General features: G+C 42.1%; 1 protein-coding gene across 1 annotated transcript; it reads left to right on the top strand.

Moving 5' to 3' along the window:
• On the top strand, nt 1-24633 carry NUTF2 (nuclear transport factor 2). Its single transcript, XM_031950246.1, has 5 exons — nt 1-111; nt 17893-18017; nt 20407-20478; nt 20577-20675; nt 24098-24633. The coding sequence occupies exons 2-5, from the start codon at nt 17919-17921 to the stop codon at nt 24209-24211; spliced, it is 384 nt and encodes a 127-aa protein (XP_031806106.1). The 5' UTR covers nt 1-111; nt 17893-17918; the 3' UTR covers nt 24212-24633.
• The last annotated feature ends 3317 nt before the right edge of the window (nt 24634-27950 follow it).

Genomic DNA, 27950 nt, shown 5'->3' with positions numbered 1-27950 from the left:
CAGCGGGCTCGGGGCGGGAGAGGGAAGGTGGGTGGGGGGGGGGGGACAGTCGGTCCGGGACCGCGCTCGGTTGCCGCCACCGCCGCCGCTGCCATCGTGCCAGCCAGTCGGGTGAGTGCAACGCGTTGCCCGGCCGCGCGGGGCCGGACCCCGGGGAACCGCCCGCTTCCTCTTGCCGGGGCTGGCGCACGCCCGCCCTAGCGCTCTTTCGAGACCTGTGTCTGGGACTGGCTGGGCCTGGCGGGGCCCCCGCCCTCTCCGGCCTCCGGGGCCGGGCTGACCACTCGCTTGAGATTTCGGGGCTGCCCTGGAGGCCGGGCCCGCTCCAGCCCGGAGAGGGGCCGAGGTCCCGGGGGCCGGGGGCGGGTCATGGGGGGGAAGGAAGAAAGTCACGCGGTCTGGGGCGGGGGCGGCCGGGGTCCGGGGCCCCTGGAGAGACCCGGCTTGGGTTCCCCGCTTCCTTCCTGCCGAGCCGACCCCCGCTCTCTCGGCCAGTCCCCCTCGTGCAGTCTGGGCCCACGCCGCTCTCGCCAGGCCGGCGGGGTGGGGTGGGGTGGGGGTGGGGCCGGCGGCGTGGGCTAGGGACTTCCCTTTAATCCTGCCTCCAGAGGGTCCTCTGTGTGCATGCTTGCAGCTTCGGAGCCCACCTTCACCCTAGAAGCCCAATCTTGCTAAGAGAGCTTAAGAGCCGCAAGAGACCTTAATCATCTTCTCATTCAATCCCCTCATTTTACAGGTGAGGAAACTGAGGCCCAGAGAGGGAGCCGTGACCCAAGGTCACATAGTTCGGAGCTGGGATTCAAACCTGGTTCCTCTGGTTCCAACATTTCAGGTGGAAGCAGAACCAAGATCCGAACCCCAATTCCAGGGGAGTTGCCCAGCCTATGGAGCTGGAAGGGGCTGGGCCTTGTGGCCACTTCCCTGGCTTTATAGCCTTTGGAGGGGTGAAATCATGCTGTTTAGGGGGCAGAGCCAGGGTCTGGAGCCAGATCCTAACTGAGCCGGAAGCTGCTGCAGAGACCCTCTCGTTTTATGGTCAGGACCTGGGACCCAGCTGTCCAGAGCTCAGCTGCTAATCATCCCCCCTCAGCCTGCTATTTCTAATGGCTTTGCTGCTCCGGCCTGTAACGTTGCCATTTAGCCAGTATCTCATTTTTAAAACCTAGCTGGTATTCTCTTTTTTTCATTTTGAGGCTAGCTCCCTGGAACATATCTAGCATGGTACCTTGCTCTTTGTTCAAGTTGGTTTTGCTCTTGGAAAAGGTACTGGAGTGCTTTGTCATTTCCTCTCCAGTTCATTTGTCATTGAGAAAACGGAGGCAAAGTCCCAGTCCAAAGTCCATACAGCCAGTAAATGTCTGGGGTCACATTTGAACTCGGATCTCTCTGATTCCTGGGCCAGTGCTCTATTCATTTTATCAACTAGCTGCCCTGCCTTGTCTAGAATAGCAGGTACTTAGTAAATATCTGTGGTGTCACTGGATCTTTGATGCTAACCCTCACTAATTCTGTCCATTTGGATGCTAAGTATGGTCAGTTTGACCTCAGAATCTCCTCTTCCCCCCCCTAAGATAATTGGGGTTAAGTGACCTGCCCAGGATCACACAGCTAGGGAGTGTTAAGTCTGAGACTAGATTTGAATTCAGGTCCTGCTGACTTCAGGGCTGGTGCTCTGTTCACTGCGCCACCTAGTGCCCCTACCGCAGAATCTTAAATGCAGAATCCTTTTTCCAGTTGACATTTATCTGGTTTATGAGGCAATAACATAGTAACTGTGAAGGCATATGCACATCACACTCTTAATCTCTGTCTGTTAAAATGGTCTTTTACATTACTTCCTCCACTGTGACCTGACAGACAGATTGAAGCTCTGCTTTCTCTTCCTTGGGCTTGTTAGAGGGTGATTGAATTTCTGTAGTTCTTCTAAAGTCCAATAGAGTCTGTCTGATGTGATCAGCTAAGGTATCCTGACTGGTCATCTCTTTCTGAGGAGTAGCCTGAATTATGGGGGGAAAGACTCCAATGAGGCACTTTGGTTCAACTAAAACTAGAAGGTGATAAGAGGCATTCATAGATAACTTGGCCCCTTTCATTTAATCAGTTTCTGTTATGTAGCCTTAGAAGTCAATGTAGTGTCTACACTTAATTTAAAAAAAAAAAAAAAAAAAAAACTTCTATGGTATAGGAAGAAGAGTACTGTGTTTAAAGTTAAGAGGATGTGTGTTCCAATCCAGGTGCTGTTGCTTAACTGGCTGTGTGCAAATCACTTCTGGAACTCAGGTTCTTCATTTACAAAATGAGTTTATAGTTATAGTCTCTTTTAGCTTTAAAATCTGTTGCACCATAAATTTCTTATACTCATAGGGCCAGTAGGTCACTGGTTTTCATTGATTACTTAGCTTTGTTACACTGTTCATGGAAAAGTTTCCTTATTTACAAGGCTAGCTTTGAAGAACTAGTCCTGGCCACCCTTACTCATCGTCTCCCTCCCCTTTTTAATTTTTTTTTTTGGAGGGGTGAGGTTAAATGACTTGCCCACAGTCACACAGCTAGTGTCAAGTTTCTGAGACTGGCTTTGAAATCAGTCCTTCTAACTCCTGGACCAATGCTGTATCCACTGCACCACCTAACTGCCCTTCACCATCGCTTTTGGTGTGGTAAATGACTTCAGTTATTGCCTTCTTGTCCTTTGTTGTATGATTCTATCTGTTTAACATTGCAAATGCTTATAATGAATTACCCCTCTGGGACAGGTTGGAGTTGATCTGATTGAAATTAACACCACCCCTAAAAAGATAAGCACTTAATGGAAAGTCTTTGGTTGCTGGTATAGTGCAGACTGATCTAAAGGAAAACATTGATTGGAATAGAGCTGCTTCCTTATGACTTGGCTTTCTTTTTCTGATTCAGTTATTGCATTTTTCTGATTCACTTTAATTTATCTGGTAATTGTAGTGCCTCCAGGATCATAGGGATGCTATAAATTCTTTAGAAGAAAGATTACCTCAGTTTTTGTTTTGTGTATTCTTTTCCTTGGTATCAGTCTCAACCAGTATGGTTTTACCATAGTTAGGATGATTCACCTTGAAGAATGGGGCAAAGGTAAAGGAAGGACAGTCCTATACCTAAGGCCAGAAGACTGAAAAAAGAAACTGTTTCAAAGTTCAGTGGCCACATCCTTGCCCTTTCTCTAAATAGAGAGCAAGTTAGGCTCATTCTCTGGACTAGGGAGGCAACATCAGCCAGGTTTGCTTGTTCTCTAAAGATGCTAGCATGTGTGCCATGCAGCAGTTGTTGAAGTGTCTGATATAGGAAGCCTGGACACAGGGCTCCTGAAATCAGAAGGCAGGGCTAAAAGTTAACAGGATCCTTTGGTGCTGAAAACAGTTTTCTTAGACCCTAGCCAAATCATCCCCTTTAGGATATGTTATAGGACATTGGGCCTTCTCATGAACCTTGTAGAAGTCTTAGCTTTTGATTAAAGGGAGACTTTCTACTCAGTATTTCACCAGGTGAAATCCTTTTTTGTTACAAAGCCTCATTCTGGCCCCAGTGAGATAATAGCCATGGATACCATTGTTAACACTTGAACACTTGCTGAGCGCTTTACCTTTGCTAGATAATTGAATCCTTCCCAAAATCTTGGTAGGTAAATGCTATTGCACTCATTTTACAGATGAGGAAACTGAGGCACAGAGTTTTACACATCTAGTTAGTATCAGGGGCAGAATTTGAATTCAGACCTTCCTAATTCCATGTGCCATACCATTCATATTTTATCTGACACCCCATCTAGCCATCTTGAATGTTTGGATAGAGCAATTTGCCTGACCCCAACCCGTCAGGAATAAAAAGGGAGTGTGGCACAGTGAAAACTATACAAGACTTGGAGTCAGAAGACCCAGACTGGAATCCTTTCCCCAATTCTTGGCCTGTGACTTGGGACAAGCCTCTCTTGCTCTTTCGGCCTATCTATAAATGACAGTTGTGTGAGATCAAGGCTTCTTTAATGCCTTTGGCAACCTGCTGAAGCCTGTGGACCCTTTCTCACTAGAGTGTTTTGAAGTACATCAAATAAAATACATAGATTTATAAAAGAAGCTAATGAAATTGAAGTAAAGTTGTCAAAATATTTTTAAAAGTTCATAAATTCTAGGTTAAGAACATGAGACTCGATGCCTGTGGGGGGTGCCTTCCAGCTATTAGGTCCCTGATTCTGTGATATCCAAATTCTGGGGCCCTCTAGATTTTATGACAGTGTCCACATGATTTTATTCAGGCTTCAGGATAGAATGAGTTAAAATTCCTTGTCAAGGACTTAGGAATTATAATCTTCAAATCTTCCCTAGGAATCCTTTGTGGCTAAATTTGTAAGGGAGTTTCTTACCATTATAGTTAACTAGATGGTGCAATAGAGAGAGTACTGGGCCTGGAGTCAAGAAGACCAGAGTTCAGATCCTATTCAGACACTTTGACCTTGAGCAAATCACTTAATTTTTGCCTGCCTCAGTTTCCTCAACTGTAAAATAAGGGTAATACTAACCATAGCACCCAGGGTTATTGTGAAGATGTAATAAAATAATATTGGTAAAGTGTTTAGCATGATGCCTGTCATATAGGAGATACTTAATAAATTCCCATTCCCTATTATCTCCTTGCTTTCTTCCCTGTCTCTTTCCAGGTTAGAGCAAGGCAGGAAATCCTCCCCCAAATGGAGGGTGGGGTGGGAAAGAACTCAGTGAGTATTGGTGGTCAGTTTTGTTCTCATTGGATGGGAATGGGTTGAAGATCAATGCTAGCTCTAGGTCTTTTCTCAGGGGAAGAATGCTGCCTTTGATCAGAGCTGTAAGTTTGTGTCTATGGAATCAACCTAAGAAACGACCACAGGATCTGTTCTTTTCAGCTTCAGTAAGAGAGAGAAGTGTTCTTATTTCTTAATTCTTTTTTTTTTCCCAATAATAAAGAAATGAAACTTGGAGCTGACTTGTCCAGGATGATATCCAAGTTAAAAATGAATATCAGAACGATAGCTTGACAGTAGTGGACTAGATATCAGAAGATCTGGATTCTTCACTTTACCACTCACTGACTTGCTGTGTGATCCTCAGACAAGGATCTTCTTAGCATCTCTGTCACAGTCTCCTAATCTATAAAAAGAATGGTCTGGGTGATCCTTCTTTTCTCTTTCTCCTTCAAAATTCTTTTTATTCTAAACCTGAGGTGTTGATTTCTAAATAGGTAGGAGGACTGGGATTGGGATTTTGTTTCCAGTGAGATCAACAAACATTTATTTATTAAGTGCCTGTTATTTTTGTGCCAGACATCATGCTAAATTTGGGAGAGCATCATAACGGCCAGTGGAGAGGCTTGAGGTAAAGGACTAAGAATTGGGTTGTAATCTAGACTTTGTAGCCTTTTTAATTCCTTGGTTTTAGTGAACATCCAGTCCTCTCGCTTTAAATTGCTATAATTATTAGAAAGTTAGGATATTTTAATCTCTCTTTTCTGCATATGGTTTAAGCATCCATCTTCTAATTTGCAACTGGTTTTTTCTCTCTAGTGTTTTCTCATTATAACTAGAAAGATTAGGTTTTTTGTCCTGCTCTTATCTGTTCTTTCATCTCCTTTTCTGGGCTAATCTTGGGTTTTGCTAGTTCTATATTTCTTTATAGACACCTTTTCCTTCCATGTTTCCCAAAGTGTCTGTTACTGATCTGGGATTGCAGACTGGCTGGCTAGCTCCATTATATCGTAGAGTGTTCTCTAACCTAGTGAAATGGGAAAAGCCCCACTTTATAGAGAGATTGCTTAGCCTCATCCCTTCAGCTTCTTATGTGGCCTATTGAATCAGACTGCTGCTGTAATTGTGGTTTCTGAAGTTAATGTGAAGGGAGAAGAAGTGAGTGATGGAAAAAGTTTGATGCCTTCCCTACTCTTAGATTGAGTTAAGATTAAAACTGAATAGTCAGATCATTTTGGAGCAGCAGTGCTAAATCTGGGCTCCATGGACCTCCAAAGTCCATGGATATATATATCGGGGGCTCCGAACTTGATTGGGTTGAAAAGAAATTGTACCTTTATTTTCCACACAGCTCTAATTGAAATTTAGCTTTTTCTTCAGTGATTTAAAATCAATCTGAACAGAAGTCCATGAACTCCCCTCTCCCCCCAAATCGTTCTAGATACATGCAAACCAAGTAGAAGCAGGAGGTTACCCTTAACTTAGAGTAGTTAGGAATTTTTTTTAATGTTTGGTCAATTAAGCAGGTGTTAAACTTAGAATTTTTGTGGCCCCTTTTTCCCTAGAGAAATTCAGAGGGCACTAGGTCATCTATTTTACTTACAGCAACATCAAAGAATTTTGCATTCTGCAGCTCGCTGTGGTAGCATGGACTTGGTAGAATGACAGGATTCAGCTGCATTTCCCTTGATTTTGTGAGCCTCTTGGGTTTCCAGATCTTTAAAATAAAAGAATTGGACTAGGTGATTGCAAATGTCTCTTCCAGTGCTCAAACTTATACCCTGAGGTCACTGAACCCAATTCTTGCCAGAGCAGGAATCCCCTCTATAATAAGGGTCATCCAGCCTTCAAGTGAAGAATTCCAATGACAAAAACTCACTGTGTCCTGAAGCAGCCTATTTTCATTTGGGGAGCAGCCCTCTCTGTTAGTAAGCTTGTCTCACTAATTCCCTTGTGATTGGTGGCCAGTAGAGGCAGCTTTAGATGATATAACCTATGGACAGTCCATGGTTTGAATTATCTTTGACTATCCCTTAAAAAAAAATTATTCCTGTGGATTTTGTTTTTTATTGCCTACAATTAGCCCTACTATATGGAAAGATTGATTTCAAAATAATGCCAAGTCAGCTTCCTTTTAAATTCAGAATGCTTCTTCCTCCCCTCCCCCCCACTTTTTTTTTTTTTTAATTATCTGTGTTGCTTTCTTACAATTTGGTACTGATCACTGGGAAAGCTTCCTTTCCATTTTTCAGTGGCTGCTAGGTGATACATTGGATTGAACACCTGACTCGAAGTCAGGGGATCTTATGTTCCTGAGTTCAAATCCAGCCTCAGACACTTATTAACTGGGCAAGTCATTTCACCTTGTTTGTCTCAGTTTCCTCATCTGTAAAAAGAGCTAGAAAAAGAAATGGCAAACTACTGCAGTATCTTTTCCAAAATTCCAAAGGGGTCACCAAGAGGGGGATAAACCTAAAAATGACAAAACATTAACAACAATAATTGGAAACAGGACCTGCCCATGATGGTGTAATGAACCTAGCTGCTATAAAGTTGCAGATTATATATATATAATTTTATACTTTTTAGTGTAATTTCTAGGACCAGTATTTTGTCTAATAGAGAATTAAATGTAAGGCCCTGAATGAGCTTGCTAACTTCTGTGGGTAGGAAGCCCTGTTTAGGGCAGTGATACATGGGATAGAAGTACTGCTAGAATAGCCAGGCTTTGAGATTGTGGCCCCCATTCCTGGCCATTAGCAACATGAACAGAGTTGACTGGCAAGCTCTTTGGATGTCATGAAACAGCTTAGTGGCCCTTGTCTGGACTTCTTGGACAAATGAACAGTACAATAGAAGTGAAATGTGAGGAATCTTTGTAATTCTTTATTTCTTGGTCTGACATAGAATTGAGTTTTGAATTTCTGTTGTGTCTATTCACTGGAGTAGCTAGCTAGTGTGGATATCACCTCGGTAATTAGATCCAGGAAGAATCAGAACAAGAATAGAAGGAGTTGCAGCATGAGGTAATGCATTAGGTGGTGGGCATCCTGTCTCTGACTGCTCAAGTACAAGAGCTGAATAACGTTCTGGAAGGGATGTTATAGTGTAGGAAAGATATGTCAAATGCTTAAGTTTCAAGGGGCCTGCAGAACTCCCAAGTGGGTGCATTGCAACTAGATTAAAATGTCATTGGGGAATATTTAACAAAATAAATAAAAATACAACATAGATAACCTTAATTTGTGGTTTCTAGGGTAGCTTATGGTCCACAGTTTGACACCACTGGTTTGTAGTATGGGGAAAGTAGGCATGACTTCCAAGGACTGTTCTCACTCTTCAGATTCTGTTCTTTGATGGTCTTTGTTCATTGGCAGTCCGGATCTCCACACTTGTACCCCACTCCCAACTGGGAATCCATAAAAACATACTTAAATTGATACGGTTCTACTAGGGTCTCATCTGGAAATTTTTTCTCACAATGGCTGTGCTTCGTTTTAAGCAAGTTACTAATATAGGCTCTAGCTTCCTTACTTGTAAGATAAAATCTTGGAGTAGATCTTTAAGGACCATTATGGCCCTAAATTCAAATATCTTTCTACGATCTTAATGATGAATAGGTTTATCAAGTTTCAATTCTCTGTAGAATTAGGGAAACCAGAATTGAACTAACCAAAGTCACCCACAGCAGAAGTGGAGATGCAGAATAAATGTCCTAATTCAGGCCTTAGTACTTTTTCTTCCTGCTCTTGCCAGGTATAACAATGGAAAAGAAATAATATTCCTTTTATGTTTGGAATTGTTTATCTATAATCAACCACCTAATATATCATTATTTAGGACTTTGGGTTCTGTGGGCGCTGAGTCTTTCAGATGCCAGCCAAGAGATGGTAGAGGAAGTGTTTCTTTGAATTTTCTTTTGCAGGTCAGGGTGAACAATCAGCGGCAATTGACCAAATTATAAGAGCCTGAGTTTTCAGGGTAGGGTGGATGGTAGACAGTGTTTATTTTTTTTTTTTTTTAACTTTTAGTTTGTCTTAAAATATACATTTTGATTGATTCCTATTGTGTGGATGAGGGTGGTGGTGATACTAGCGTTTTTTCACATCTCTGCATTTTGACTTAAGTACATTGGGAGCCAAGTCCACTACCTATCTCACTTGGGAAAGCCATTTGCTTAGGTGAGAAGAGTTTTCCTGGACCTAGCTCTCAGACTTCTCCCTAGAATTAGGCACAGTTCTCTTCATTTAGCATTTTTGCCTTCAAACCCAACTTTCCATTGAAATATCCTCCTGAGAACAGTTTCTTCAACTTTGGGGTTGTAGGGTATTGGAATGGCTTAGTGGAAAGAGCTCTTGATCTGGAGTTTGTGCATGGGGGATGGGGATGTGAATTCTAGGGCTTGTGTTTCTTAGCTGTATGGCCATGAACAAATCCTTGTGTCCTGAATATCAGGCTCCTTATCTATAAAATGAGAGTGGAAACAGGTGGTCTTTGGAATCTTTTCTGGTTCTAGGGCACATAATTCCATAAGTGGTCACTATATGAATAGTGTTGTGCTGGATTTACATGGTTTCTGCCCAGGCTGTCCTTGGATTGGCCAATTTTTTTTCAGTCTGCAGCATTAGAATTTGTGTGAGCTAATTCAAGTGTATCCCAACTAGACAAATATGCCAGTTTTAAAGAGAAAAAGACACTTTTAGTTGATGAGCTTGTGGCTATTTGGTAGGGCTTGCATCTGTCCAGTTCCTTGGTCAGGATCAAATGTTGCTTTAGGAGGGTGCTCTTGCTCGGTCGCTCTCCTCTCCTTTTCTCTCCCCCTTTCTCTCTCACACTCTCTTTGCAAATCTATTAAAAGACAGTTTTCAATATTTACCCTAGCAAAACCTTGTGTTCCAAATTTTTCTCCTTCCCTTTCCCCATCCTCAGCAAGCAATCCAATATATGTTAAATATGTGTAATTCTTCTATATATATTTCCACATTTATCATGTGGCACAAGAAAAATCAGATCAAAAAGGAAACAAAAATGAGAAAGAAAGAAAAGCAAGCAAACAGCAACAAAAAAGTGAAAATACTATGTCGTGATTCATATTCAGTCCCCTTAGTCTTATTTCTGGATGCAGATGGCTCTCTTCACAAGTCTTTTGGAATTGGCCCGAATCACCTCATTGTTCAAGAGAGCCAAGTTCATCACAGTTGATCATCACATAATCTTGTTGTCTTGTACAATGTTCTTTGCATTTTACTCACTTCACTCAGCATCAGTTCCTATAAGTCTTTCCAGGATTTTCTAAAATCATCTTGCTGATTGTTTCTTATAGAACAATAATATTCCATTACATTCATATACCATAACTTATTCAGCCATTCTCCAACTGAGAGGCATCCACTCAGTTTCCAGTTCCTTGCCACTACAAAAAAGACTGCCACAAACATTTTTGTAAATGTGGATCCCTTTCCCTTCTTTATGATTTTTTGGGATACAAGCCCAATAGAAACACTGCTGGATCAAAGGATATTTACAGTTTGGTAACCTTTTGGACATAGTTTCAAATTGCTCTGTTTGGCTCAGTTCACAACTTGGGTAGTTCTTGTAGAACTGCCAGGCACTTGTTAAGTGCCCACCAGCTTCCTGTCCTCAAGGAGCTTAGAGGCTAACAGGAAAGGGCAACTGTCCTTATAAAAAGATCAATCAATGAACAGACAATTCTCAGATGAAGAAATTGAAACTATTTCTAGTCATATGAAAAGATGCTCCAAGTCATTATTAATCAGAGAAATGCAAATTAAGACAACTCTAAGATACACTACACATCTGTCAGATTGGCTAAGATGACAGGAAAAATAATGATGATTGTTGAGGGATGTGGGAAAACTGGGACATTGATTCATTGTTGGTGGAGTTGTGAATCAATCCAACCATTTTGGAGAGTAGTTTGGAACTATGCTCAAAAGTTATCAAACTGTGCATACCTTTGATCCAGCAGTGTTACTACTGGGATTATATCCCAAAGAGATTATAAAGAAGGGAAAGGGACCTGTATGTGCACGAATGTTTGTGGCAGCCCTTTTGTAGTGGCTAGAAACTGGAAACTGAATGGATGTCCATCAGTTGGAGAATGGCTGAATAAATTGTGGTATATGAAAATTATGGAATATTACTGTTCTGTAAGAAATGACCAACAGGATGATTTCAGAAAGGCCTGGAGAGACTTACACTAACTGATGCTGAGGAAATGAGCAGGACCAGGAGATCATTATATACTTCAACAACAATACTAGATGATGACCAGTTCTGATGGATCAGGCCATCCTCAGCAACTAGATCAACCAAATCATTTCTAATGGAGCAGTAATGAACTGAACTAGCTATGCCCAGAAAAAGAACTCTGGGAGATGACTAAAACCATTACATTGAATTCCTCAATCCCTATATTTATGCACACCTGCATTTTTGATTTCCTTCACAAGCTAATTGTACAATAATTCAGAGTCTGATTCTTTTTGTACAGCAAAATAATGTTTTGGTCATGTATACTTATTGTGTATCTAAGTTATATTTTAATATATTTAACATCTACTGGTCATCCTGCCATTTAGGGAGGGGTGGGGGTAAGAGGTGAAAAATTGGAACAAGAGGTTTGGCAATTGTTAATGCTGTAAAGTTACCATGTATATATCCTGTAAATAAAAGGCTATTAAATTAAAAAAATAAAAAAATAAAAAGATCAATCAGGTCAGTGGAGTGAGGAGGAAGACCAGAAAAAGCCTCTGGCAGAAAGTAGGATTTGAGGATCAGTAAAGTACTTCTCTAGAGGTTGTGAAAATCCCAGCTGCAGAGAAAGCAGGCTTGGGGAGGGGGTTCTTCATTGGCTCTTTATATATTTTTTTCCTTGGGAAAGTCACTAAAAAGTTCTTTAGGCCCCAACTTCCTCATCTGTAATATCTGTGCTGGCTGTAGGACTAGATCATCTTAAAGGTTTCTTCTAGCTATAAATCATAAATCCTCTGAAATAACTATAATATGATACCTAAGTACATAGGAGAGGTACAAAGGATTATGTGAAATTGAAGGGGGATACAGTAAGTGAAGCTGTAATAGTATAAATCTTATGACTCGAATTATAGGATCTGAGATTTAGAATCATTGGAAAGTATCTTGTTGAGTCATTTCAGTCAGATCTGACTTTCTTTGACAAAAGTACTACAGTGGTTTGCCATTTTTCTTCTCCAACTCATTTTACATATGAGGAAATAGGTAAAGATAGCTAAGTAACTTGCTCAGGGTCACACAGTTAGGAAATGTCCAAGGCCAGATTTGAAATTGGGTCTTTCTGACTCCAGGCCCAGCACTCTCTTCACTTTACTTGACTTAGGACTTTAGAGGTCATCAAATCTAACTTCATTTTACCAATAGAGAAACTGACATTCAGAAAGGTTTTTATCTTGTAAGGGTCCCGAGAGAAATTCTAACTCACATCTTCCTAAACTCCAGTTTGGTACTCTGGTATTACTATTCCTTCCTACTCATAAGTCAAGCCACTGTAGATGTCTCTAGTCTTAATTCATTTATCCATCCTTAAGATTTCAATGCTGTATTATAGGGCTAGGAACATTGCTCAAAACATGCTTTTTGAAAAATTGTTTGGAGGATCGATAGTCATTTGGTCTAGACTATCACGGTACCTTCACCTTGAGGTTTATATCAGTTTTCATGTCTTTATTATTTTATTTGTTGGTATTTCTGGAGGTGGACAAATACAAGCTATCTTACAGTTAAGAGGCCATTTGAGCACCAGCCCATTCTGGCAGCCTGAAAGATCAGGAAGACCCCCTTTTGGGTTTCCTGGGAGTCTTACAGGATAAAAATCTCTTTAAACTTCAGTTTCTCTATCTGTAAAATGAGGTTAGATTTGGTCCAGATAGGCAGATTTTTGTTCTCTAACTTAAAGGTCAGTAAGCATTTTCCTTTCTTTTTGAGTGGGCTTTTCTAAATAAAGAGTCATGGTTGATTCCAAATGTCTCCAATGACCTGGTTTTCTCAGGTTGTGGGGGAGAGAGTTTGGGTTTTGGAGTTGGCAAGACCCATCTCCTAATTCTGAGTTTTATTTCTATGTTTTTAGCCACACTGCTAGACTTGGCCTCTAATCTTTATAAGTTCTGTGCTTTTTGTAAATCCTGCTCTGTGGAGGGCTGAAACTCTGGAGGAGTATACTTGGAAACAAGGATACTTACAACAGAGTGTTAACTCAGTGGAATTGATGAGATAATGATTCTCTAGTTCACACATATCTAGTATGATATAATGATATAATCACTCTAGTTGGCATATACTCAATATGCTATAATGATGTAATTGTAATAGGGTATTTAAGGGCTGAGAGACCTGGGGAGTCAGTCAGTCAGAGTGAACAGACTGTGAAGGAGACGATAAAGACTTTAGACTCTATTCCTGACTATCCTCATGGTGACTATCCTGTTGAGACCAAGGCCTTGTCCGGAGGACCTCAAGAAAGCTAGCCCAGACATTACACTGCCCATCATTTGGATTGAATTGAGAGTCTTGTTCCTCTCTCACTGACAATCAGATCAAGGGCTAGATGGGGTTTTTGCTGCATAATTTGACTAGATTTTGTGACTTTGAAAGCGGAAAGAAACAATGAAATCATGTTTTTTAAAGTTTATGAAACATAGTTCTTTGGCTAATGGCTTAGATTTGAGATCTCACTCTTTATTCTTTAGTTGTTCCTAGAATTCTTTACAGATTAAGCTATATTAATGTGGGAAGTTTCCTCTCTTTCTTCAATCAGAGGTTACCATGGAGCTGACAGTTGGTGTGAAAGTTGACCTCTGCCTGCCCTCTGAGGAGACTAACTCCTTTGTGAGCACCTCTGAAGACAGTCATCAGATGGAACTCTTCCAGCCTATCTTTTTATTTGGAAGTTGATCTTCCTTCTTGTTTAATTTATTTATTTTCTGGAAATAATTGCTGTGACAAAGTCTTGACTCTGCACAGACTTACCCAGAAGTCTGGATTGATCAGGCCCATTATCTCTCCTCTCCCTACATGATTGTTAAAAAATGCCTTATCTCCAAAGATCCAAATTCAGGTTTTGCTAGCAGAAGTTAACTTCTGTAATGTGTTGGAAGATCTTTTAATCCAAATAAGTACAGGGTTTTCTTTATTCTCTTTGAATTATAGGAAAGATCAGGCCCTCAAAAAATATTTATGGCAAGTTTATTCTCTTCATATGCTGCTTCAGGCCATAGAGAAATATGTGGTCTTTTTAGAAAAATTTGAAGCTATCATCTCCATGTCATATTAATATATTTGTTGTCTCATATTAAAAAAAACTATAGAAGTATTAAGATTTTTTAAAAATCATTTTTCCTCCACCTTACAAAGGTTGCTTTGACTGAACACCATCTCCTTTTTTTATACGAAGCCATTTGTCTCTGATCCTTTCCCATTGCTTGGCATAATAGCTGATAAATTTGTTCCTGAACTTTGTTATCTATTAGGTTCATAGACTTTTCTCCATTTTTATAATTTAATTTATGATTCTGTCCGCTTTTTCCTGGAATCATGTAAACATGAATGTTTCCTTGGAACTAATTCAAGTGAAGTTTAAAAAGGCCCCTTTGGATATCCTGTGGATGGCGTTGCCCATCTCGCTCCAGCATATTCCCTTCGCTGAACTCTGGTTCGGATCTGGGCTGTCATCTCTGAGTTCTTCACATAACACTACAATCTAAGGTTAAATTCTTTTAAATAGTCAAGGATTGCCTTAGAGTTTTCTCCATTCTCTTCCCAAGTAATTACACTTTTAAAAATAGTCCTTCTCTTTGGGATGCTGTACAGTAATCGGATGGCTTACACTCTTCAGAAAGTCATATGCTTGTGTTTTTCATTTCATGCATATTAGGGGGGCCATAATTAGAGAGATGGGGGAACTATGCCCTTGGGTACAGCAGTGTCAGTCTTTTGGGGATTTCCCTCAATTCAGAGTTCTCAAAAGGAATGAATTTGAGCAAAATTAGGAGGTGAAGGTGAGGTTTTTGACATACTTCAGAAGTCATACTAGACCAGTGGTCAAATTCCAATAGAAATGCTCCTATTGACTTAGAAACTCACAAATTAACATGATAACTGTTATGTTATATTATTTATTTTGTTAAACACTTCGCAATTCGAGATTAATCTGATTCAGTAGCATTCAGGAATTTTGCAGCTTCAGGTTTGATACCTAGGGATCGGCCTGTGGAAAGGGAGGGAATAAGTTTATTTGTGGCACTTAGATGGGAAGGAGGGGCAGACTTGAAAGGAGCTCCAGAAGAGGGGCTTCTTCATTTAGTGCTTGTTCAGTCTTAAATAAGAGGGACTGAGGAGCAGCATATGTGTAGAAAGCTCAGAATCCAGGTCAGGATGCTTGGCATGGAACCCAAGACTAGGCTTCTTAATGCTTGTGGAACCTCTATAGTGTGGCTTCTTTTCTTCAAATGAGGGAGTGTAACCAGTCCCTCCCAACTCTTAATTCCTTTGAACTTGAAAAGGTGATCCCTCCCTCAATTGACAGAATTGGCAGGGGAGGAAGAGAGGAGAGATTTGAAAGCAATTGGTCACTTTGGGGCTGCCCACTTTGGGTGCTGACACTTTGGGAAATATCCCTGTGTCTCTTCCTTTCTGTCTTGGGAGGCCTGGGCTGCCAATGCTGACTTTGAATTGAAGGTGCTTCAGTACATAGTATTTTCCCAGTGGCCTGGGATCCCATTGTAACTGCCCATTGGTGGCCTGACACTCTTCTATTACTCCAGGTTTTTGAAAGCAGGTCAGATCAGGAGAGATAGGGCTTGACATTCAGCAGACTATAGGATTCAACTGAATAAATCTTAAGCAATGGGTGAGCCAAAGCTCACCTTGTGCTCACTAAAACAAAGCTTACCCAGGCCTGCTTCAGTTCTCATTCATGGCAACTGGTTTTAGACTTCCTAGACATGGATTTATTAGTCATGTAAGCATGTTGGTTTTATTTTTAGAACAGCCAGCATGGTGGAATATTTTTATATTGGCTAAAAATAAAACTGTCCTCTTAGCTAGCCCTCAGCCTCTTGGGAGGGGGAGGGGGAGATTTGAGAACTTGGTTCAGTGGAAAAGTCATCTGGAATGGCAGGATTTGGGTTGAAATTTGGATTCTTTATTCCCAGTGTGACTGCAGACAGGTCTCTGTGCCTTAGTTCTCACAACTGCAAAAGGAGGAGATTGGACCAGATGATCTCCTGGAGTCCCTTCTCTATTTAAGTCTTAGGATCCGAAGTCTCTTGTTTGTCTGCATTGTGTCCTCCCTGTCTAATGCAGCCAGCTCCCTCCTGTGGCCTCTGGAGCAAGCAGCATTATAGTATTAAGGAATCAGATTTGCTTGTGCTGTTCCTTTCAGCACATGGAGGAAACTTGTCCTCTGTTAACCAGCACTTCCACAGACAAGAACCCTAGGGTAGGTGGTCTTTGGGGACTCCCCACCTTGCTGCTGGCAGCTGCTTTTAGAAGTTGCTGGCTCATTGAGAAATTGCAAACCTTGCATCCCATGAGCTGGAAAGTGTTCTGCTTTCTTTATCCAGAAATTGGAAGGACCATTTCTCCCTCTACCAACTTGGAAGTTCACATCAAGTGATTGCTGAGTCTAGAGCATGGGGACTCAGGGATGACCAAGACTAGGCTAAATACTCACCATAGTCTAAACCCTTATCTCTGGCTGGGCCTGAAAAGAACCTACTTGAAGTTTTGGAAGGCAGGCAGACAACAAGGAGATTCATCCTTTGTCCCTCTCCAGGCCAGTTCCAAGTTCAGGGACTCTATCCATCAGCTATATAAAGGGAGATCTCTCCCCCAGAAATCATACTTATGTACAAATAAATGTGGGAAAGGGAGAAGTCCAGATCTTTTCCTTCTTCCCCACTCTCAACCAAACATAGGTGCTCATGGAAAAGTCTCTCCATCTTTATTCCCATTTAGGGAGGTATTCTGCCTGCTACTTGGGAAGATGGAAAACATTGAGCACCCACCCACCATTTGTCTTTTAACTACTCCCCAGCTGTTTATACTTGTGATTTACCAATTGTATTTGCTTCAGTGATGGTTGTAACTGCTAGTGAAGCCAGTAATTGTGGCTCAAAAGGGACTTTGGAGTCCCTGTCTCATCTCTTGCCTATTAGAATTGAAGTTCTACTGCCACCCATCTTATCCCTATGAGGCATGACAGGATGAGAAAGTTACTAAAGCCAGAACTACAAGGAATGGTCTGTAGCCTATTTGAAAAGGAAACTTGCTTCAGAATGACAGACTACAGAGCAGGCCGGCACAGGCCTCTCCTGGCTATCAGCCCTTTGCTCTCCCTTTGGGGAACCTCATTCTAGGTGCAGGTTGGTTAATATTCCTAGAGATTTTTGTTTTTCCTTGTGAAAGTGAGGGTAGAAGAGACAGCTTCTCCTACAGAGATCTTGAGCAGGTGTGCTGACCTACCTTTCCCTGAAAAATGAACATAGACTTTCTTGAAGCAGGAAAGGACAAGTCCATAGGGCCTATGCAAGCTTGGTGAATAGGGTTGCTTTTAACCACAGCTCTTTGGTGGGCTGATTTTGACTGCAGTTCATTAGTCCCAGGGGGCATACAGAAAAGGCTCTGATTGCTGTATGAATTAATCTTGTAACTAAAATATTAAAGCTACTTTTACAGGTTGCTTCATAGTCCTGATGAGGATATTCTAGGAAACCTTCACCTAGAGTGCTCGTACTAGCAAATGGGCTCCCCTAAATTGTAAGACCATCAAAGGCAGGAGAGGTTTCTGATTATAGTCTTTCTCCAAGTCCAAAATAGTATCCTCAAACAAATGCTGCGTGACTATTCATATATTTATATTCATATAAAAAATCATGTGTAAGATTAGCAAAATCTTCCAAAGGGACCATCCCATGACACCCTGATAATGGACTAGAATAGGGTTTTTGATCAGAGCTACTCTGTATCCAGTGCTGTCTGAACAAAGGACTATGGGAGAGGGCAGAGGAGCCCAGAGTTAGATGTAATGAGCTTTTCAAACTCTTTTGCCTAGTAATTGTTACCAATGTTCTCTCTCTCTCTTGCTGCTTTTTCAGTTTCTGCTGCTAGGTGAGGATCCAGAATGGGAGACAAGCCGATTTGGGAGCAGATTGGATCCAGCTTTGTTCAACATTACTACCAGTTATTTGATAATGACAGAACCCAATTAGGAGCAATATATGTAAGTGGTTGGGGAGTGGGATAATTGGGGTTGGGACAGAATTCATTTTCTGCAGGTGGGGATGGCTGACATTAGCCATTGGTCCTCCACCAGATCTTTGGCACCAAGTTCCAGACTGTTTGGTGAAGTGTAGGTAGAATTGTATCAATCAGTTTTACCAGAGACTGGAGTGTAAGAAGATCTGGCTTCTGATCTTGGTATTGCTCCTTATTCAGTAAGGTTCCATGACTTTGAGAAAGTCCTTGAGACTCTTTTTCTCCATCTCTGCAAAAAGAGAAGATTGAATTAATATCCCTTCCAAATTTGTGATTTTTGTGGCTCATAATTGTTTTGGTTTGATATTGTCATACTATTTTCTAGCCTCCTAATTTCCCTCCCCTTTTGAAGGGCCTCTCATATTTTAAAATTGTAGTTACTTCTGTACTCAATGGAGAAACAATCATAATAGAAAGACCTGCTCACAGACCTCATCTGCACTTTATTACATAGTTTAGAAAGGCCTGCTTAAACTTTGTTCACTCACGACCCCTTTTTGTCTCAGAAATTTTTGTGACTCAGTATATAGATATATCAAAAAGTATGTAGCTCAAACATTTATTGATAATAAATCATAATTTCATGACTCCCCACAATCAGTTACAAAAACCAGATAGGATTGTGAACGGTAGTTTAAGCGGTTTTAGTTTAGAACACCTGTAGAATAAATTATCTAGAGAGAGATAATTATTGCATATTATTATTGAATTGGAAAGGAGGGTTCCTTCTAAAATATTCCTTTTCTTATATAGCTGAAAAGAGGGAGCAAATCATTTAAATCAAGGATTCTTCCTCTTTACCAGTTTCCCAGATGCTTCTGAGGTGGGAGTATTCTGTGTATCTGGGTTCAGCAAACATTTATTAAACACCTACCAGTGTCTCTTACACATTCTGCTTGGAAGAACTTCATACATTTTCTCATGGAAACAATGTTATAACTTGTGGTTAAATGAATGCTAGTAGTAGTATGCTTCAGGGACATGCTGGGTTAGATGAACTCTTTTGTGAGTAGTCTGAGAACCTAATTGCCACTTATAACATTGTTTCTATGGAGAAATGTTGTTCAGGTTCTCAACTTCTGACTTTACTGCTTTTCTAGAGGCAGTGGGAAGAAGGTGCTTTGTAAGCTATTGAGAGTTAGAAAATTAGGAACTGTTGCTTTTGTAGGTCTTGGGAAAGCGCTTGGAAACTAAATGTAATAGTACAGATTACATTCAAGCTTGATGTCAATGCTGCTTCAACCTAGCAGTTTCATTGACAGAGCAATACTCGTTTACATGGGCAGGGTGGAGGGAGGAGATTGGCAAAACACAGTTTTTACAATGAAAAGAGCCTGACATGTACTCCCAGGTACTTTAACCTGTTCTTCTTCTATAGAATGAGAAAGTGAAGCATGAGATCCTTTGGGTCCTGTCCAGTTCCAAATCTGTGATTCTGTGACTTTAAAAAAAAAAAAATCTATTGAATATGTCACAACTAAATTGGCAAAGCTCCCAAATATTTATAGACTGTATAATTAAGTTGACATTTGTCTTCCATTTTGCCTTCCATTACTCTTATAATTGTGGAGAATCTCTCCTTATTCAGTATTGGAGTGCTCCCCAAACCAGGCTATCTGGGTGAAGTTAGAAAAGCCTTAAGAAAGAGAAAGCTCCAAATAGCTTTCTCTCTCAGTGGTTTGAATACTGCCTCTGAGAGAGGTTTAGTAAGAAGTGTGAAATGGAAAAAAGAGAATGAATGCTTCCTAGTTGTGTGACCCTGGGCAAACTACTTAACCCTAATTGCCTTGCATATGCACGTGCATGTGCATGCAAAAACACACACACACACACAGGCAGCTAAATGACCTAGTGGATTAGAACACAGGCCCTGGAGTCAGGGGAACCTGAATTTCAAATCCGGACTCAAGACACTTAATACTTCCTAGCCGTGATCTTGGGCAGTCACTTAGCCCTAATTGCTTCACAGAAAAAAAAGAAAGAAAGAAATGAAAAAAGAGCAATGGAAAGTGAAAAAGACTACTGCTATAGACCAGAAGTGATTCTCAGAGCTTGTTGGGGAAGAGAGTCTGGATGTCTGGTGGGGAGGCTCCAGCAGGAATGCTGGTGAGTGCAAAGGGCCGCTTGTGGGGGCTTTGCTTTGAGTCAGTCTCTTCGTTTCCCAAGAGTGAGGAAGGCACCAGTTCATGGAGAGAGACGGCTCACTTTCCTTTCTGATTCCCCTGGAAAGGAAAAATTAGATTAAGTCTTAAAAGGGTTGTAGTGAGGAGCTTGTGCTTCCTCAGTCCCCTGGCCTAAGGCCTTGACCCTCATCTAGTCAGGTCCTGATAGGAGATTCTGATGTTTCCCTCCAGATTGATGCATCTTGCCTTACATGGGAGGGGCAGCAATTCCAAGGCAAAGCAGCCATCGTGGAGAAATTGTCTGTAAGTATGAGCCCTGCCTCTGTCTGCTGGCTGTTTTGGGGGTCCAAGATGACTGTGCTCCTGGCTGTGGTTCACGTTCGCCTCTCCTTCTCTTTCAGAGCCTTCCATTTCAGAAAATACAGCACAGCATCACAGCTCAGGATCACCAGCCCACCCCTGACAGCTGTATACTCAGCATGGTGGTGGGGCAGCTAAAGGTGAGCAACCTACCTCCACAGCAAGTGGGATCCTTCATGTTCAGTTAGGGGCTAACAGGGTGGGGGAATTCCAACCTCGTCCGACGAGCTGCCGTACAGGCCATTAGGGCCTTTATGTCCACCATCTCATTTGATCTTCACCACAACCCTGTGAGGTAGGTACTACAGGTGTTGTTATCCCCATTTTACAGATGAAGAAACTGAGGCTCAGAGAGGTTAAGTGACTTGCCCATAGTCACATCGCAAGTAAGTGTCGGAGGCAGGATTCGAATCCAGGTCTCTCCTGACTCCAGTCCAGCGCTCTTTCTACTACATCTTGCCGCTGCCTGTGGATAACAGGCATAAGGGTTATTCTGTCTCCTGCCCTCCATTGTTTCCTGCTTCAGAGGTACATAGAATGAACAGCTGCCATTTTGGGGGATCTTGTCAGACTTTCTCTAAAGCTTGCTATGGGGCATGTCTCCCCTCTACATCTCTGTCTTCACAACTGCCCTGGGTGTCTTGGCTGAGTAGAGCAGACCCACATCCCCACTGAGCATTGGGGTTTTAGATTTGAAGGGTGACAATCAGAACATAGGTGTATAGAGTTGGAAGGGACCTTGGAGTCTCTAATCTTTAGTATAGCTCATACTTCATCCCCTTTACAGTCTCCTCTCCAAATGGTCATCCATCCTCCAGTTAGGGGGCAGTCCATTCTAATTTTGGAGAGCTCTCACTGGGAGAAAGTTTTCCTCTATACTTAGAACTTGCATCGGCCTCTGCAATTTCTGCCCTTGGCTCCTAGTTTTGCCCCCATGACCAAGGAGAGCAATTCTACATCTTTTCCACATGAAAACAATCCCTCAGATACTCGAAGACGGTGCTCATTCTTCCCCCTTCTACCAAGCCTTCTTTTCTCTATGCTAAACATCCCCAATTCCTGCAACTAATCTGTAGAGGACACCGTCTCTAATTGATTCTTCAGTCTGGTCCCCTTTAGATTAACTCCAGCTTCTCACTGTCCTTGTGAAAATGTGGTGTCCAGACTATGCTCTGATCAGGGCACAGGACATCAGGACTGACTCTTAACTCCCCCATTCTGGATATTGGGTTTCTCAGACCAGTTAAAGATTAAATTGGGGGCATTTTGGCTGCCATATAACACCATTGACTCATTAAGTTTGCATTCCACTAAAATCCCCGGAACTTTTTCATAAGTTCTATTGTATTTGTTTTCTACCACCTCAGAATAGTTATTTAGGTGGAATCAGGGCAAAATGGACAGTCAGGGCCATCTTGAAAGAGAAGGAATGTCCAAAAGTACAAATGGAATTCCACCTGGGGGTGCTTGCCAACTTCAGGTTCCTGCCAAGGAATCGGTCTTAAGGTTGACTTAAACCTCCAGGGACATCAGAACCAGGATTGGATGGGTTCTTCTCATAGGAACTGGGAGAGTTCCCTCATGTAGAAGCATCAGCACAGCTTGGGAAATGGGTTGCACCTCCGACTGAAACATCACTGGCGTTGCACAAGCATTGCTCCTGGAGCTTTGGGTCTGAGGGCAGGAGGCAGGGCTCCAGTTTGGCTCTCTTCATATGTCTATGACTTTGGGCAAGTTATTTAACCTCTTTTTGTCTATTTTCTCATCTGGAAAGTAGGACTGATGAAAATTACACTCTCAATTTCATAGGACTAATGTGAGGAAAGTGCTTATAAACTTTAAAAGTGATGCCTCCATGTAAGATTATTAGTATCTGGCTTCCCTGGGGGTACCTCACTTTGGGCAGGTTGTATGTGAAAACCTTGCTTCCCTCCCTTTTCCTTCCACCCAGTGAGGGGATCTTGTTGATGGGCTTAGCATTTTATGCCAGGGATATGTTCTTATGTGTTGCCATAAACATTGCTAGCTATCTGACCCCTTTTATATGGCTTGTCCTTTGGTTCTTACCTGGCTTTTTCCAGTTCTTTTCCCCTACTCTGTCCTGATCGGCTTTTATCCCTGTCAGTTCCCTTCCCCTGGTTTCCCCCAAAAAATCTTCCTGAGCAGCGTCTACGAGTGATTTCTTATTTTGTGGTGCTCAAATCACATTCTGATCTTACAAGTTGCTTATTGAGCATGGTGAACCTTTGTCTACCTTCATGCCTTTTATTGATAGTATATGGTTCCCTGAGCTCAGAGAGCTGCTTCCATCCCCTTTCATCCCCTTCCATCCAGGCCAAATAAATAAGGAAGGGAATAACTGTTCCTTCTCATTCCTCCCTATTGGCACCTGCTCTGAGTCACCTGGCTGAGCTCTAGGATTTCTGTGCACAGGGCATCGGGACCAAACTTATGTCTGAGAGTTGGGGTAGAGAATGTGCCCACACAGATGACCTACTGCTTCACTTCAGACATGTTTGGAGGCAGCGTCTGACCTTTATTAAAATTGCTTGGAATATATATGAAGCATGTGTTACTTAGAATATCTGAAAGGATTTTGAGGGCCAGGAACCTCTTACAAAGAGCATACTTTATACATTTGGAAAATCCAAATCTTTTCCTTTAGCCTGAGCTGGCACAGGGCTGGGAAGGACCTGTTTCCTGGCTCTTTTCCTCCTACCCTATCCCTTCCCTTCTCCCCAGAGGCCTGCCTATTGGATGGGTTCCTGTTTCCCCAGTCAAGTTAAGGGGAACATCCCAAGCTGCCCAGTGGATGCATGTTGCTTCTGGCCTCTTGGTTTCTGATCTGATGCTGCTGTGTTGCCTTTTCATGGGATGTGGTTCCCTGTATCCAAGGATAGTCCATGCTGCTCTAGGGACTAGGCTATCTTGGGGTTCAAGGCCAGTGTTGGTAAATTTCTGGCTCTCCCTTCCATGATCCTGCAGGGATATACAGCCTTTGCATGTTTTTTTTCTAAGTGATTCTAGCTGGAGCCAAGCACTTGGACTAAGTCTAAATGAAAAGCTCTCCTTTCAAAGAGCTTTCTTTCCAATTTTCACAGACAACCATGCCTCCAAGGGCGGTTGAACTATTATTGGTTGTGGCTCATGTGCTCTCAAGGAAACAGAAAGCCAAGTGTTAGATGACCTAAACTCTCAAAGGAGTGTCCTAGATATTCAGGGCACTGGAACTGTGGAATGTGCCCATTAGCATAGCCTTGAATTTCTTATTTAATGGGATCCCAGGTTATAGAGCCAGAAGGAGACCTGAGAAACCATCTGGTTCTGGACCTGTTTTATAGCTTTGAAAATTGAGAGGAGAAGTGTTTTGACCATGGGTACATAGGTTCTGTTAAGGAGCATTGCCCATCTTTGGACTCCAGATCCCCTGACTGACCTTTCTGTTGCCTGAAGGGAACATGGCATGATTGTGGTGTTTGTTCTAAAAAACCCGAAGGGGCCAGTTCTGATTTCTGTATCACTTGCCACATGGTTCACAGGTGTCTTTCCTCTTTCCTCACAGGCTGATGAAGACCCCATCATGGGATTCCACCAGATATTTCTATTAAAGAACATCAATGATGCTTGGGTGTGTACCAACGACATGTTCAGGCTAGCGCTGCACAACTTTGGCTGAGCCTCCTCTTCCCAAGGCACCCACGCTGTTTCCTTCTCTCTCCTCTTCCTGATATTATTCACACTTCCTCTCCCCAGCCCCCTCCGAACACTCCAAATATCATACACAAGCCTGCAAGGCCACGGTGGGCGGACACCGCGGTGGTGGCAGAGGCATCACTATTTGAGTGTGTTGTGCATGATGTTTGGACATTAGACTAGCTGCATCTGACAGGAGAAGTTTGTGTTGTACCAGCGCATGCCTTAGAAAGACTAAGTAATGCAAAAGGTTGTCTTTTTTTTTTAATGTACTGACAAGTTGCTCTAGTAACCCAAAGAAACGAAGGAGAAAGCAGCAGCTGCGTGTGCAGCCCAGATCTTGATTTGTTCAGATGTTCCAATGCCTCATTATACAATAAAACCATGAAAATTTTCTTAACAGTTTATATTGTTTTACTTAGTTTAACTAGCTGACTGTTTAGGGCCTAAACAACCCAACAGGTCATGCTCTAATTTTACTTTTCTCTTATTTAATTTTCCCCTGAACAGTGTTTACGAAATGAAGATCTCTGTAGCTTCCCTCATTTTTCCTCTGTTTTGCCTTTTCCTCAAGCATCAGAGCCTGAGAAGGTCTGAGGAGAGGGCAGAAACATTTGTTCCCAATGCCCATAACTCTTAATGGAGTGGGCTCCCTTGTTTGGGGGGGAAGGGGGTGTCAGGATGGCAGAGAAGTATGGGTTCCTGGTCTGGGCAAACACCTCTCTTTTTATCTTATACCTTCAGAAATACTCCGCTATCCTACAAACATCCCATTTCCAGCATCTCCCCACTGTTTCCACCATGTTTAATGCCGGGCTTCTGTCTTTGCACATTGTCTTCCCAAGGTCAAAGATCTTAGTGTCAAGAGGGTTGAGCTGTGACCTTGTGTCCCAGTGGATCTGGTCAGCACCTTACAGGAAGGACTCTGGCTTTTCTTTGATTTTAATTGATCACCAGCTCCCATTGAGCCTGTAAGAGAATTGGGGAAAGATACCTCCTCTTCTGGCACACAAAGGATAGAATGGGGATACCTCCTCTAGAGTGGCTCTTATTCTGTATAGAAGAGGGTTCTTAAAGCAACTGAATTCTCCCTCTAGAATGTGCCCATAAAAGCAGCATTCACCTGAAAGGCAAAAGGACAGAAAGAAGCGGAATGGGGATTACTCTTAGAGAGGCTGCTTCTCCCAGAAAGGGAGAGGCAGAATAGCTGCTTCTCCAGAGGTGAACCAACTGTGGCCTCTGGAGGCTTTCTCCTGGGTACAGGACTGAACTGCTTTCCCTTCCCATTCTGACTTGGAACTGGGTGAAGGAAGAAAGGCCATGTTGAGATTTGGTTTTCTTTTTTTCTAAGCTATATATGATCCTGTGCCCTTGCCGATTAGTTAGCTCTTTGTGCGTGTACCAGGATACTTACAGCATCAAGACTGCAAAGTGGGAAGGCCAGCACAAGATTGATTTGGGAGAGTAGATCTCTCAGGGGTAAGCCTGAGGGCTGAATTTCCTCTCCTCTCCTTCCTTTCCTCCTTTCCATTGATACCCAGCACATCATTGGACTTATTATCCAGTAGTGTATGGCTATCCCTAAAATACCCTTCTGGTGGCAGCACAAGCTTAATTACTTTGTTGGCATCTAACTTTGGAAGGAAGTAGTAGAAAACAATTTTATACTTTGAAATCTGTACACACACAAACCCTCTCTACTTGGTTGATTTCTCAACCAATGAACAGAAATCATTGCCCTGGGGGAAATCATTGCCCTGGGGGAAGTCATTCCCCCATTCCCATTGCTTGTACTTGTCCATTATCCTTAAAGCCTATTGGGGTAGAGGTTTATTGCCATAGGAGGATACAAATTATACTTCTGTTCTTTATACACTAGTTCCGGTAGCAAGTGCTCCCAGACTGTTAATTGTTTAAATGATAAATCCCCTGCTAAACTAGGAGAATGGAAGGGAGACTGAACATTTTTTAGGACCAGAACCATTCTCAATTCCTTTTTTCACCCCAGGACTTAAAGTAGTCTCCCATTTTATACAGTGTTAAAACAGGAAAGACACTTAAGTCATCTTGTTCAGTTCCCTCATTTTTCAGAGAGATGAAATTGCTTGCTTAGTTTAGATTAGCCTGTATAGTTAGATAGCCAGTGGCAGAGCCTAACCTAGAGCTCCCAAGCCAGAGATCTTCCCACAACACCATGCTGCCTCTCAAAGGGCCTTTCAGGCCCGACTTAATGTAGTTAGTTCCCATTGTATTAGCAGGAGCAGCAATTGGTAGAAACCAACATTGAGCCGGTCCTTTGCCCAGTTGTTAGTAACAACTGACTTGTAAAGTCTTCCTCACATTTAGATCTACCCCCAGTGCTGGGGAGAAGAGGGTTACTTTTCCTGGAATAACCACTCACTTCTGCCCTGAAACGCCTGCAGAGTTGTTTTAGGCCTGTAATGTAAAACTAAGTTGTACATTTCTATAATATGGTTTCCTGTCTATATTTGGTTGAAGACTGTCATCTTTTCTGGGACAACAAATTTTTTGACACGTGGGCTCTTCTTGCATGTTGCTTATTTGAACAAACATGCTGTATATTTCAATGCAGAGATGCCTCTGAAAAACGGGGCTGTAGATACTATTTGACAGAGAGAAAGGATCAATCAGGTGTCTGCTTACTTTGAATTGACCTGATAAAATCACTATATTAACTCTATATGACAGCCGCAATGATGTGTACCTGTGCCTGAAATGTGTAATCAATAAAGAGTTGGTTGTGTTTTTTTTTTTAAACAACAAAACTGTGTCTTACTTGGTAAGGTAGAGGAATATCTGAGCATGGGAGAATAGTTACACGGGGAACTCCAAAACCTGGGCTACCTAGAAGCCTTCCTCCTTTTTCTTAGGAAATTCCACTCCAGGCAGGCCCATCTTTGGAGATAGGAGTCCCCTGCTTGGTGGCCATCTTTGTCAAATATGTACTCTTAACTAGTATGTCGAAATGTAGGAATTCAGAGCCTTGTTCTTTTATTTTTGTTTTTGATTTTCTGAATCCCTTTACTTTGGTCAAAGTACTTTGTCCTTTTTGTATACTTAACGTTGATCACCCCTTTTTTTTAGGGGGGAAAGAACATAACCAATTCTCTAAAAACCTAAAAGTACTTTTTCTCTGGAAAAGATGAAACCATTTCCCAAAAAACCAAGGCCGAGGCCTGTAGTCTCCTGAACCCATGATTTATTCTGGGTTCAGGAATTTTCCTTCCTAAATACTTGTGCCATAATGGACAATGCAAAGTTTCTTGGGCACGTGAGAAAGACTTCTAGTAGAAGCTGGCATTGGGCTGCTCTCTGCACCCCAATCTAACTCCAGTGATTTCCCTTTTTCAGGGATTGAGGCTTGGGTGATTAGGTGAAATTCCCCAATAGGCCTCTGGCCTTAGACAGCAATAGGGCATAGTGGAAAAGATACTGAATTTGGAATCCAATGACTTGAATTCCAGTCCTTATGGCTACTAACCATGTGGCCAGGGGCAAGTCCCGTCTCCCCTTGAAGCCTCAGCCTTCACCTATAAAATGAGGGTTTTGGAGTAGATACTCTAAGGTCCTTTCAAGCGCTTATATTTTGTTTTTGCTGCCTGGGTTTGAATCTTAGCTCTTTTGTACGGAACACCATGAAAATCTAGTCATTGCCCCGATTCTAAGAGTCTTAACTCTAAAAGCCCGAGGCTGCCCATGAA

The sequence above is a fragment of the Sarcophilus harrisii genome, chromosome 2 (assembly GCF_902635505.1).
Source record: "Sarcophilus harrisii chromosome 2, mSarHar1.11, whole genome shotgun sequence".
In the NCBI taxonomy this organism is placed as follows: Eukaryota; Metazoa; Chordata; class Mammalia; order Dasyuromorphia; family Dasyuridae; genus Sarcophilus; species Sarcophilus harrisii.
This window is presented reverse-complemented; position numbering and strand designations above follow the sequence as displayed.

Coding starts and splice junctions, on each gene's coding strand:
- NUTF2 (XM_031950246.1), top strand. CDS start 17,919: ATGGGAGACAAGCCGATTTGGGAGCAGATTGGATCCAGCTTTGTTCAA. Junction 18,018..20,406: donor CCCAATTAGGAGCAATATAT/GTAAGTGGTTGG, acceptor GTTTCCCTCCAG/ATTGATGCATCTTGCCTTAC. Junction 20,479..20,576: donor CCATCGTGGAGAAATTGTCT/GTAAGTATGAGC, acceptor CTTCTCTTTCAG/AGCCTTCCATTTCAGAAAAT.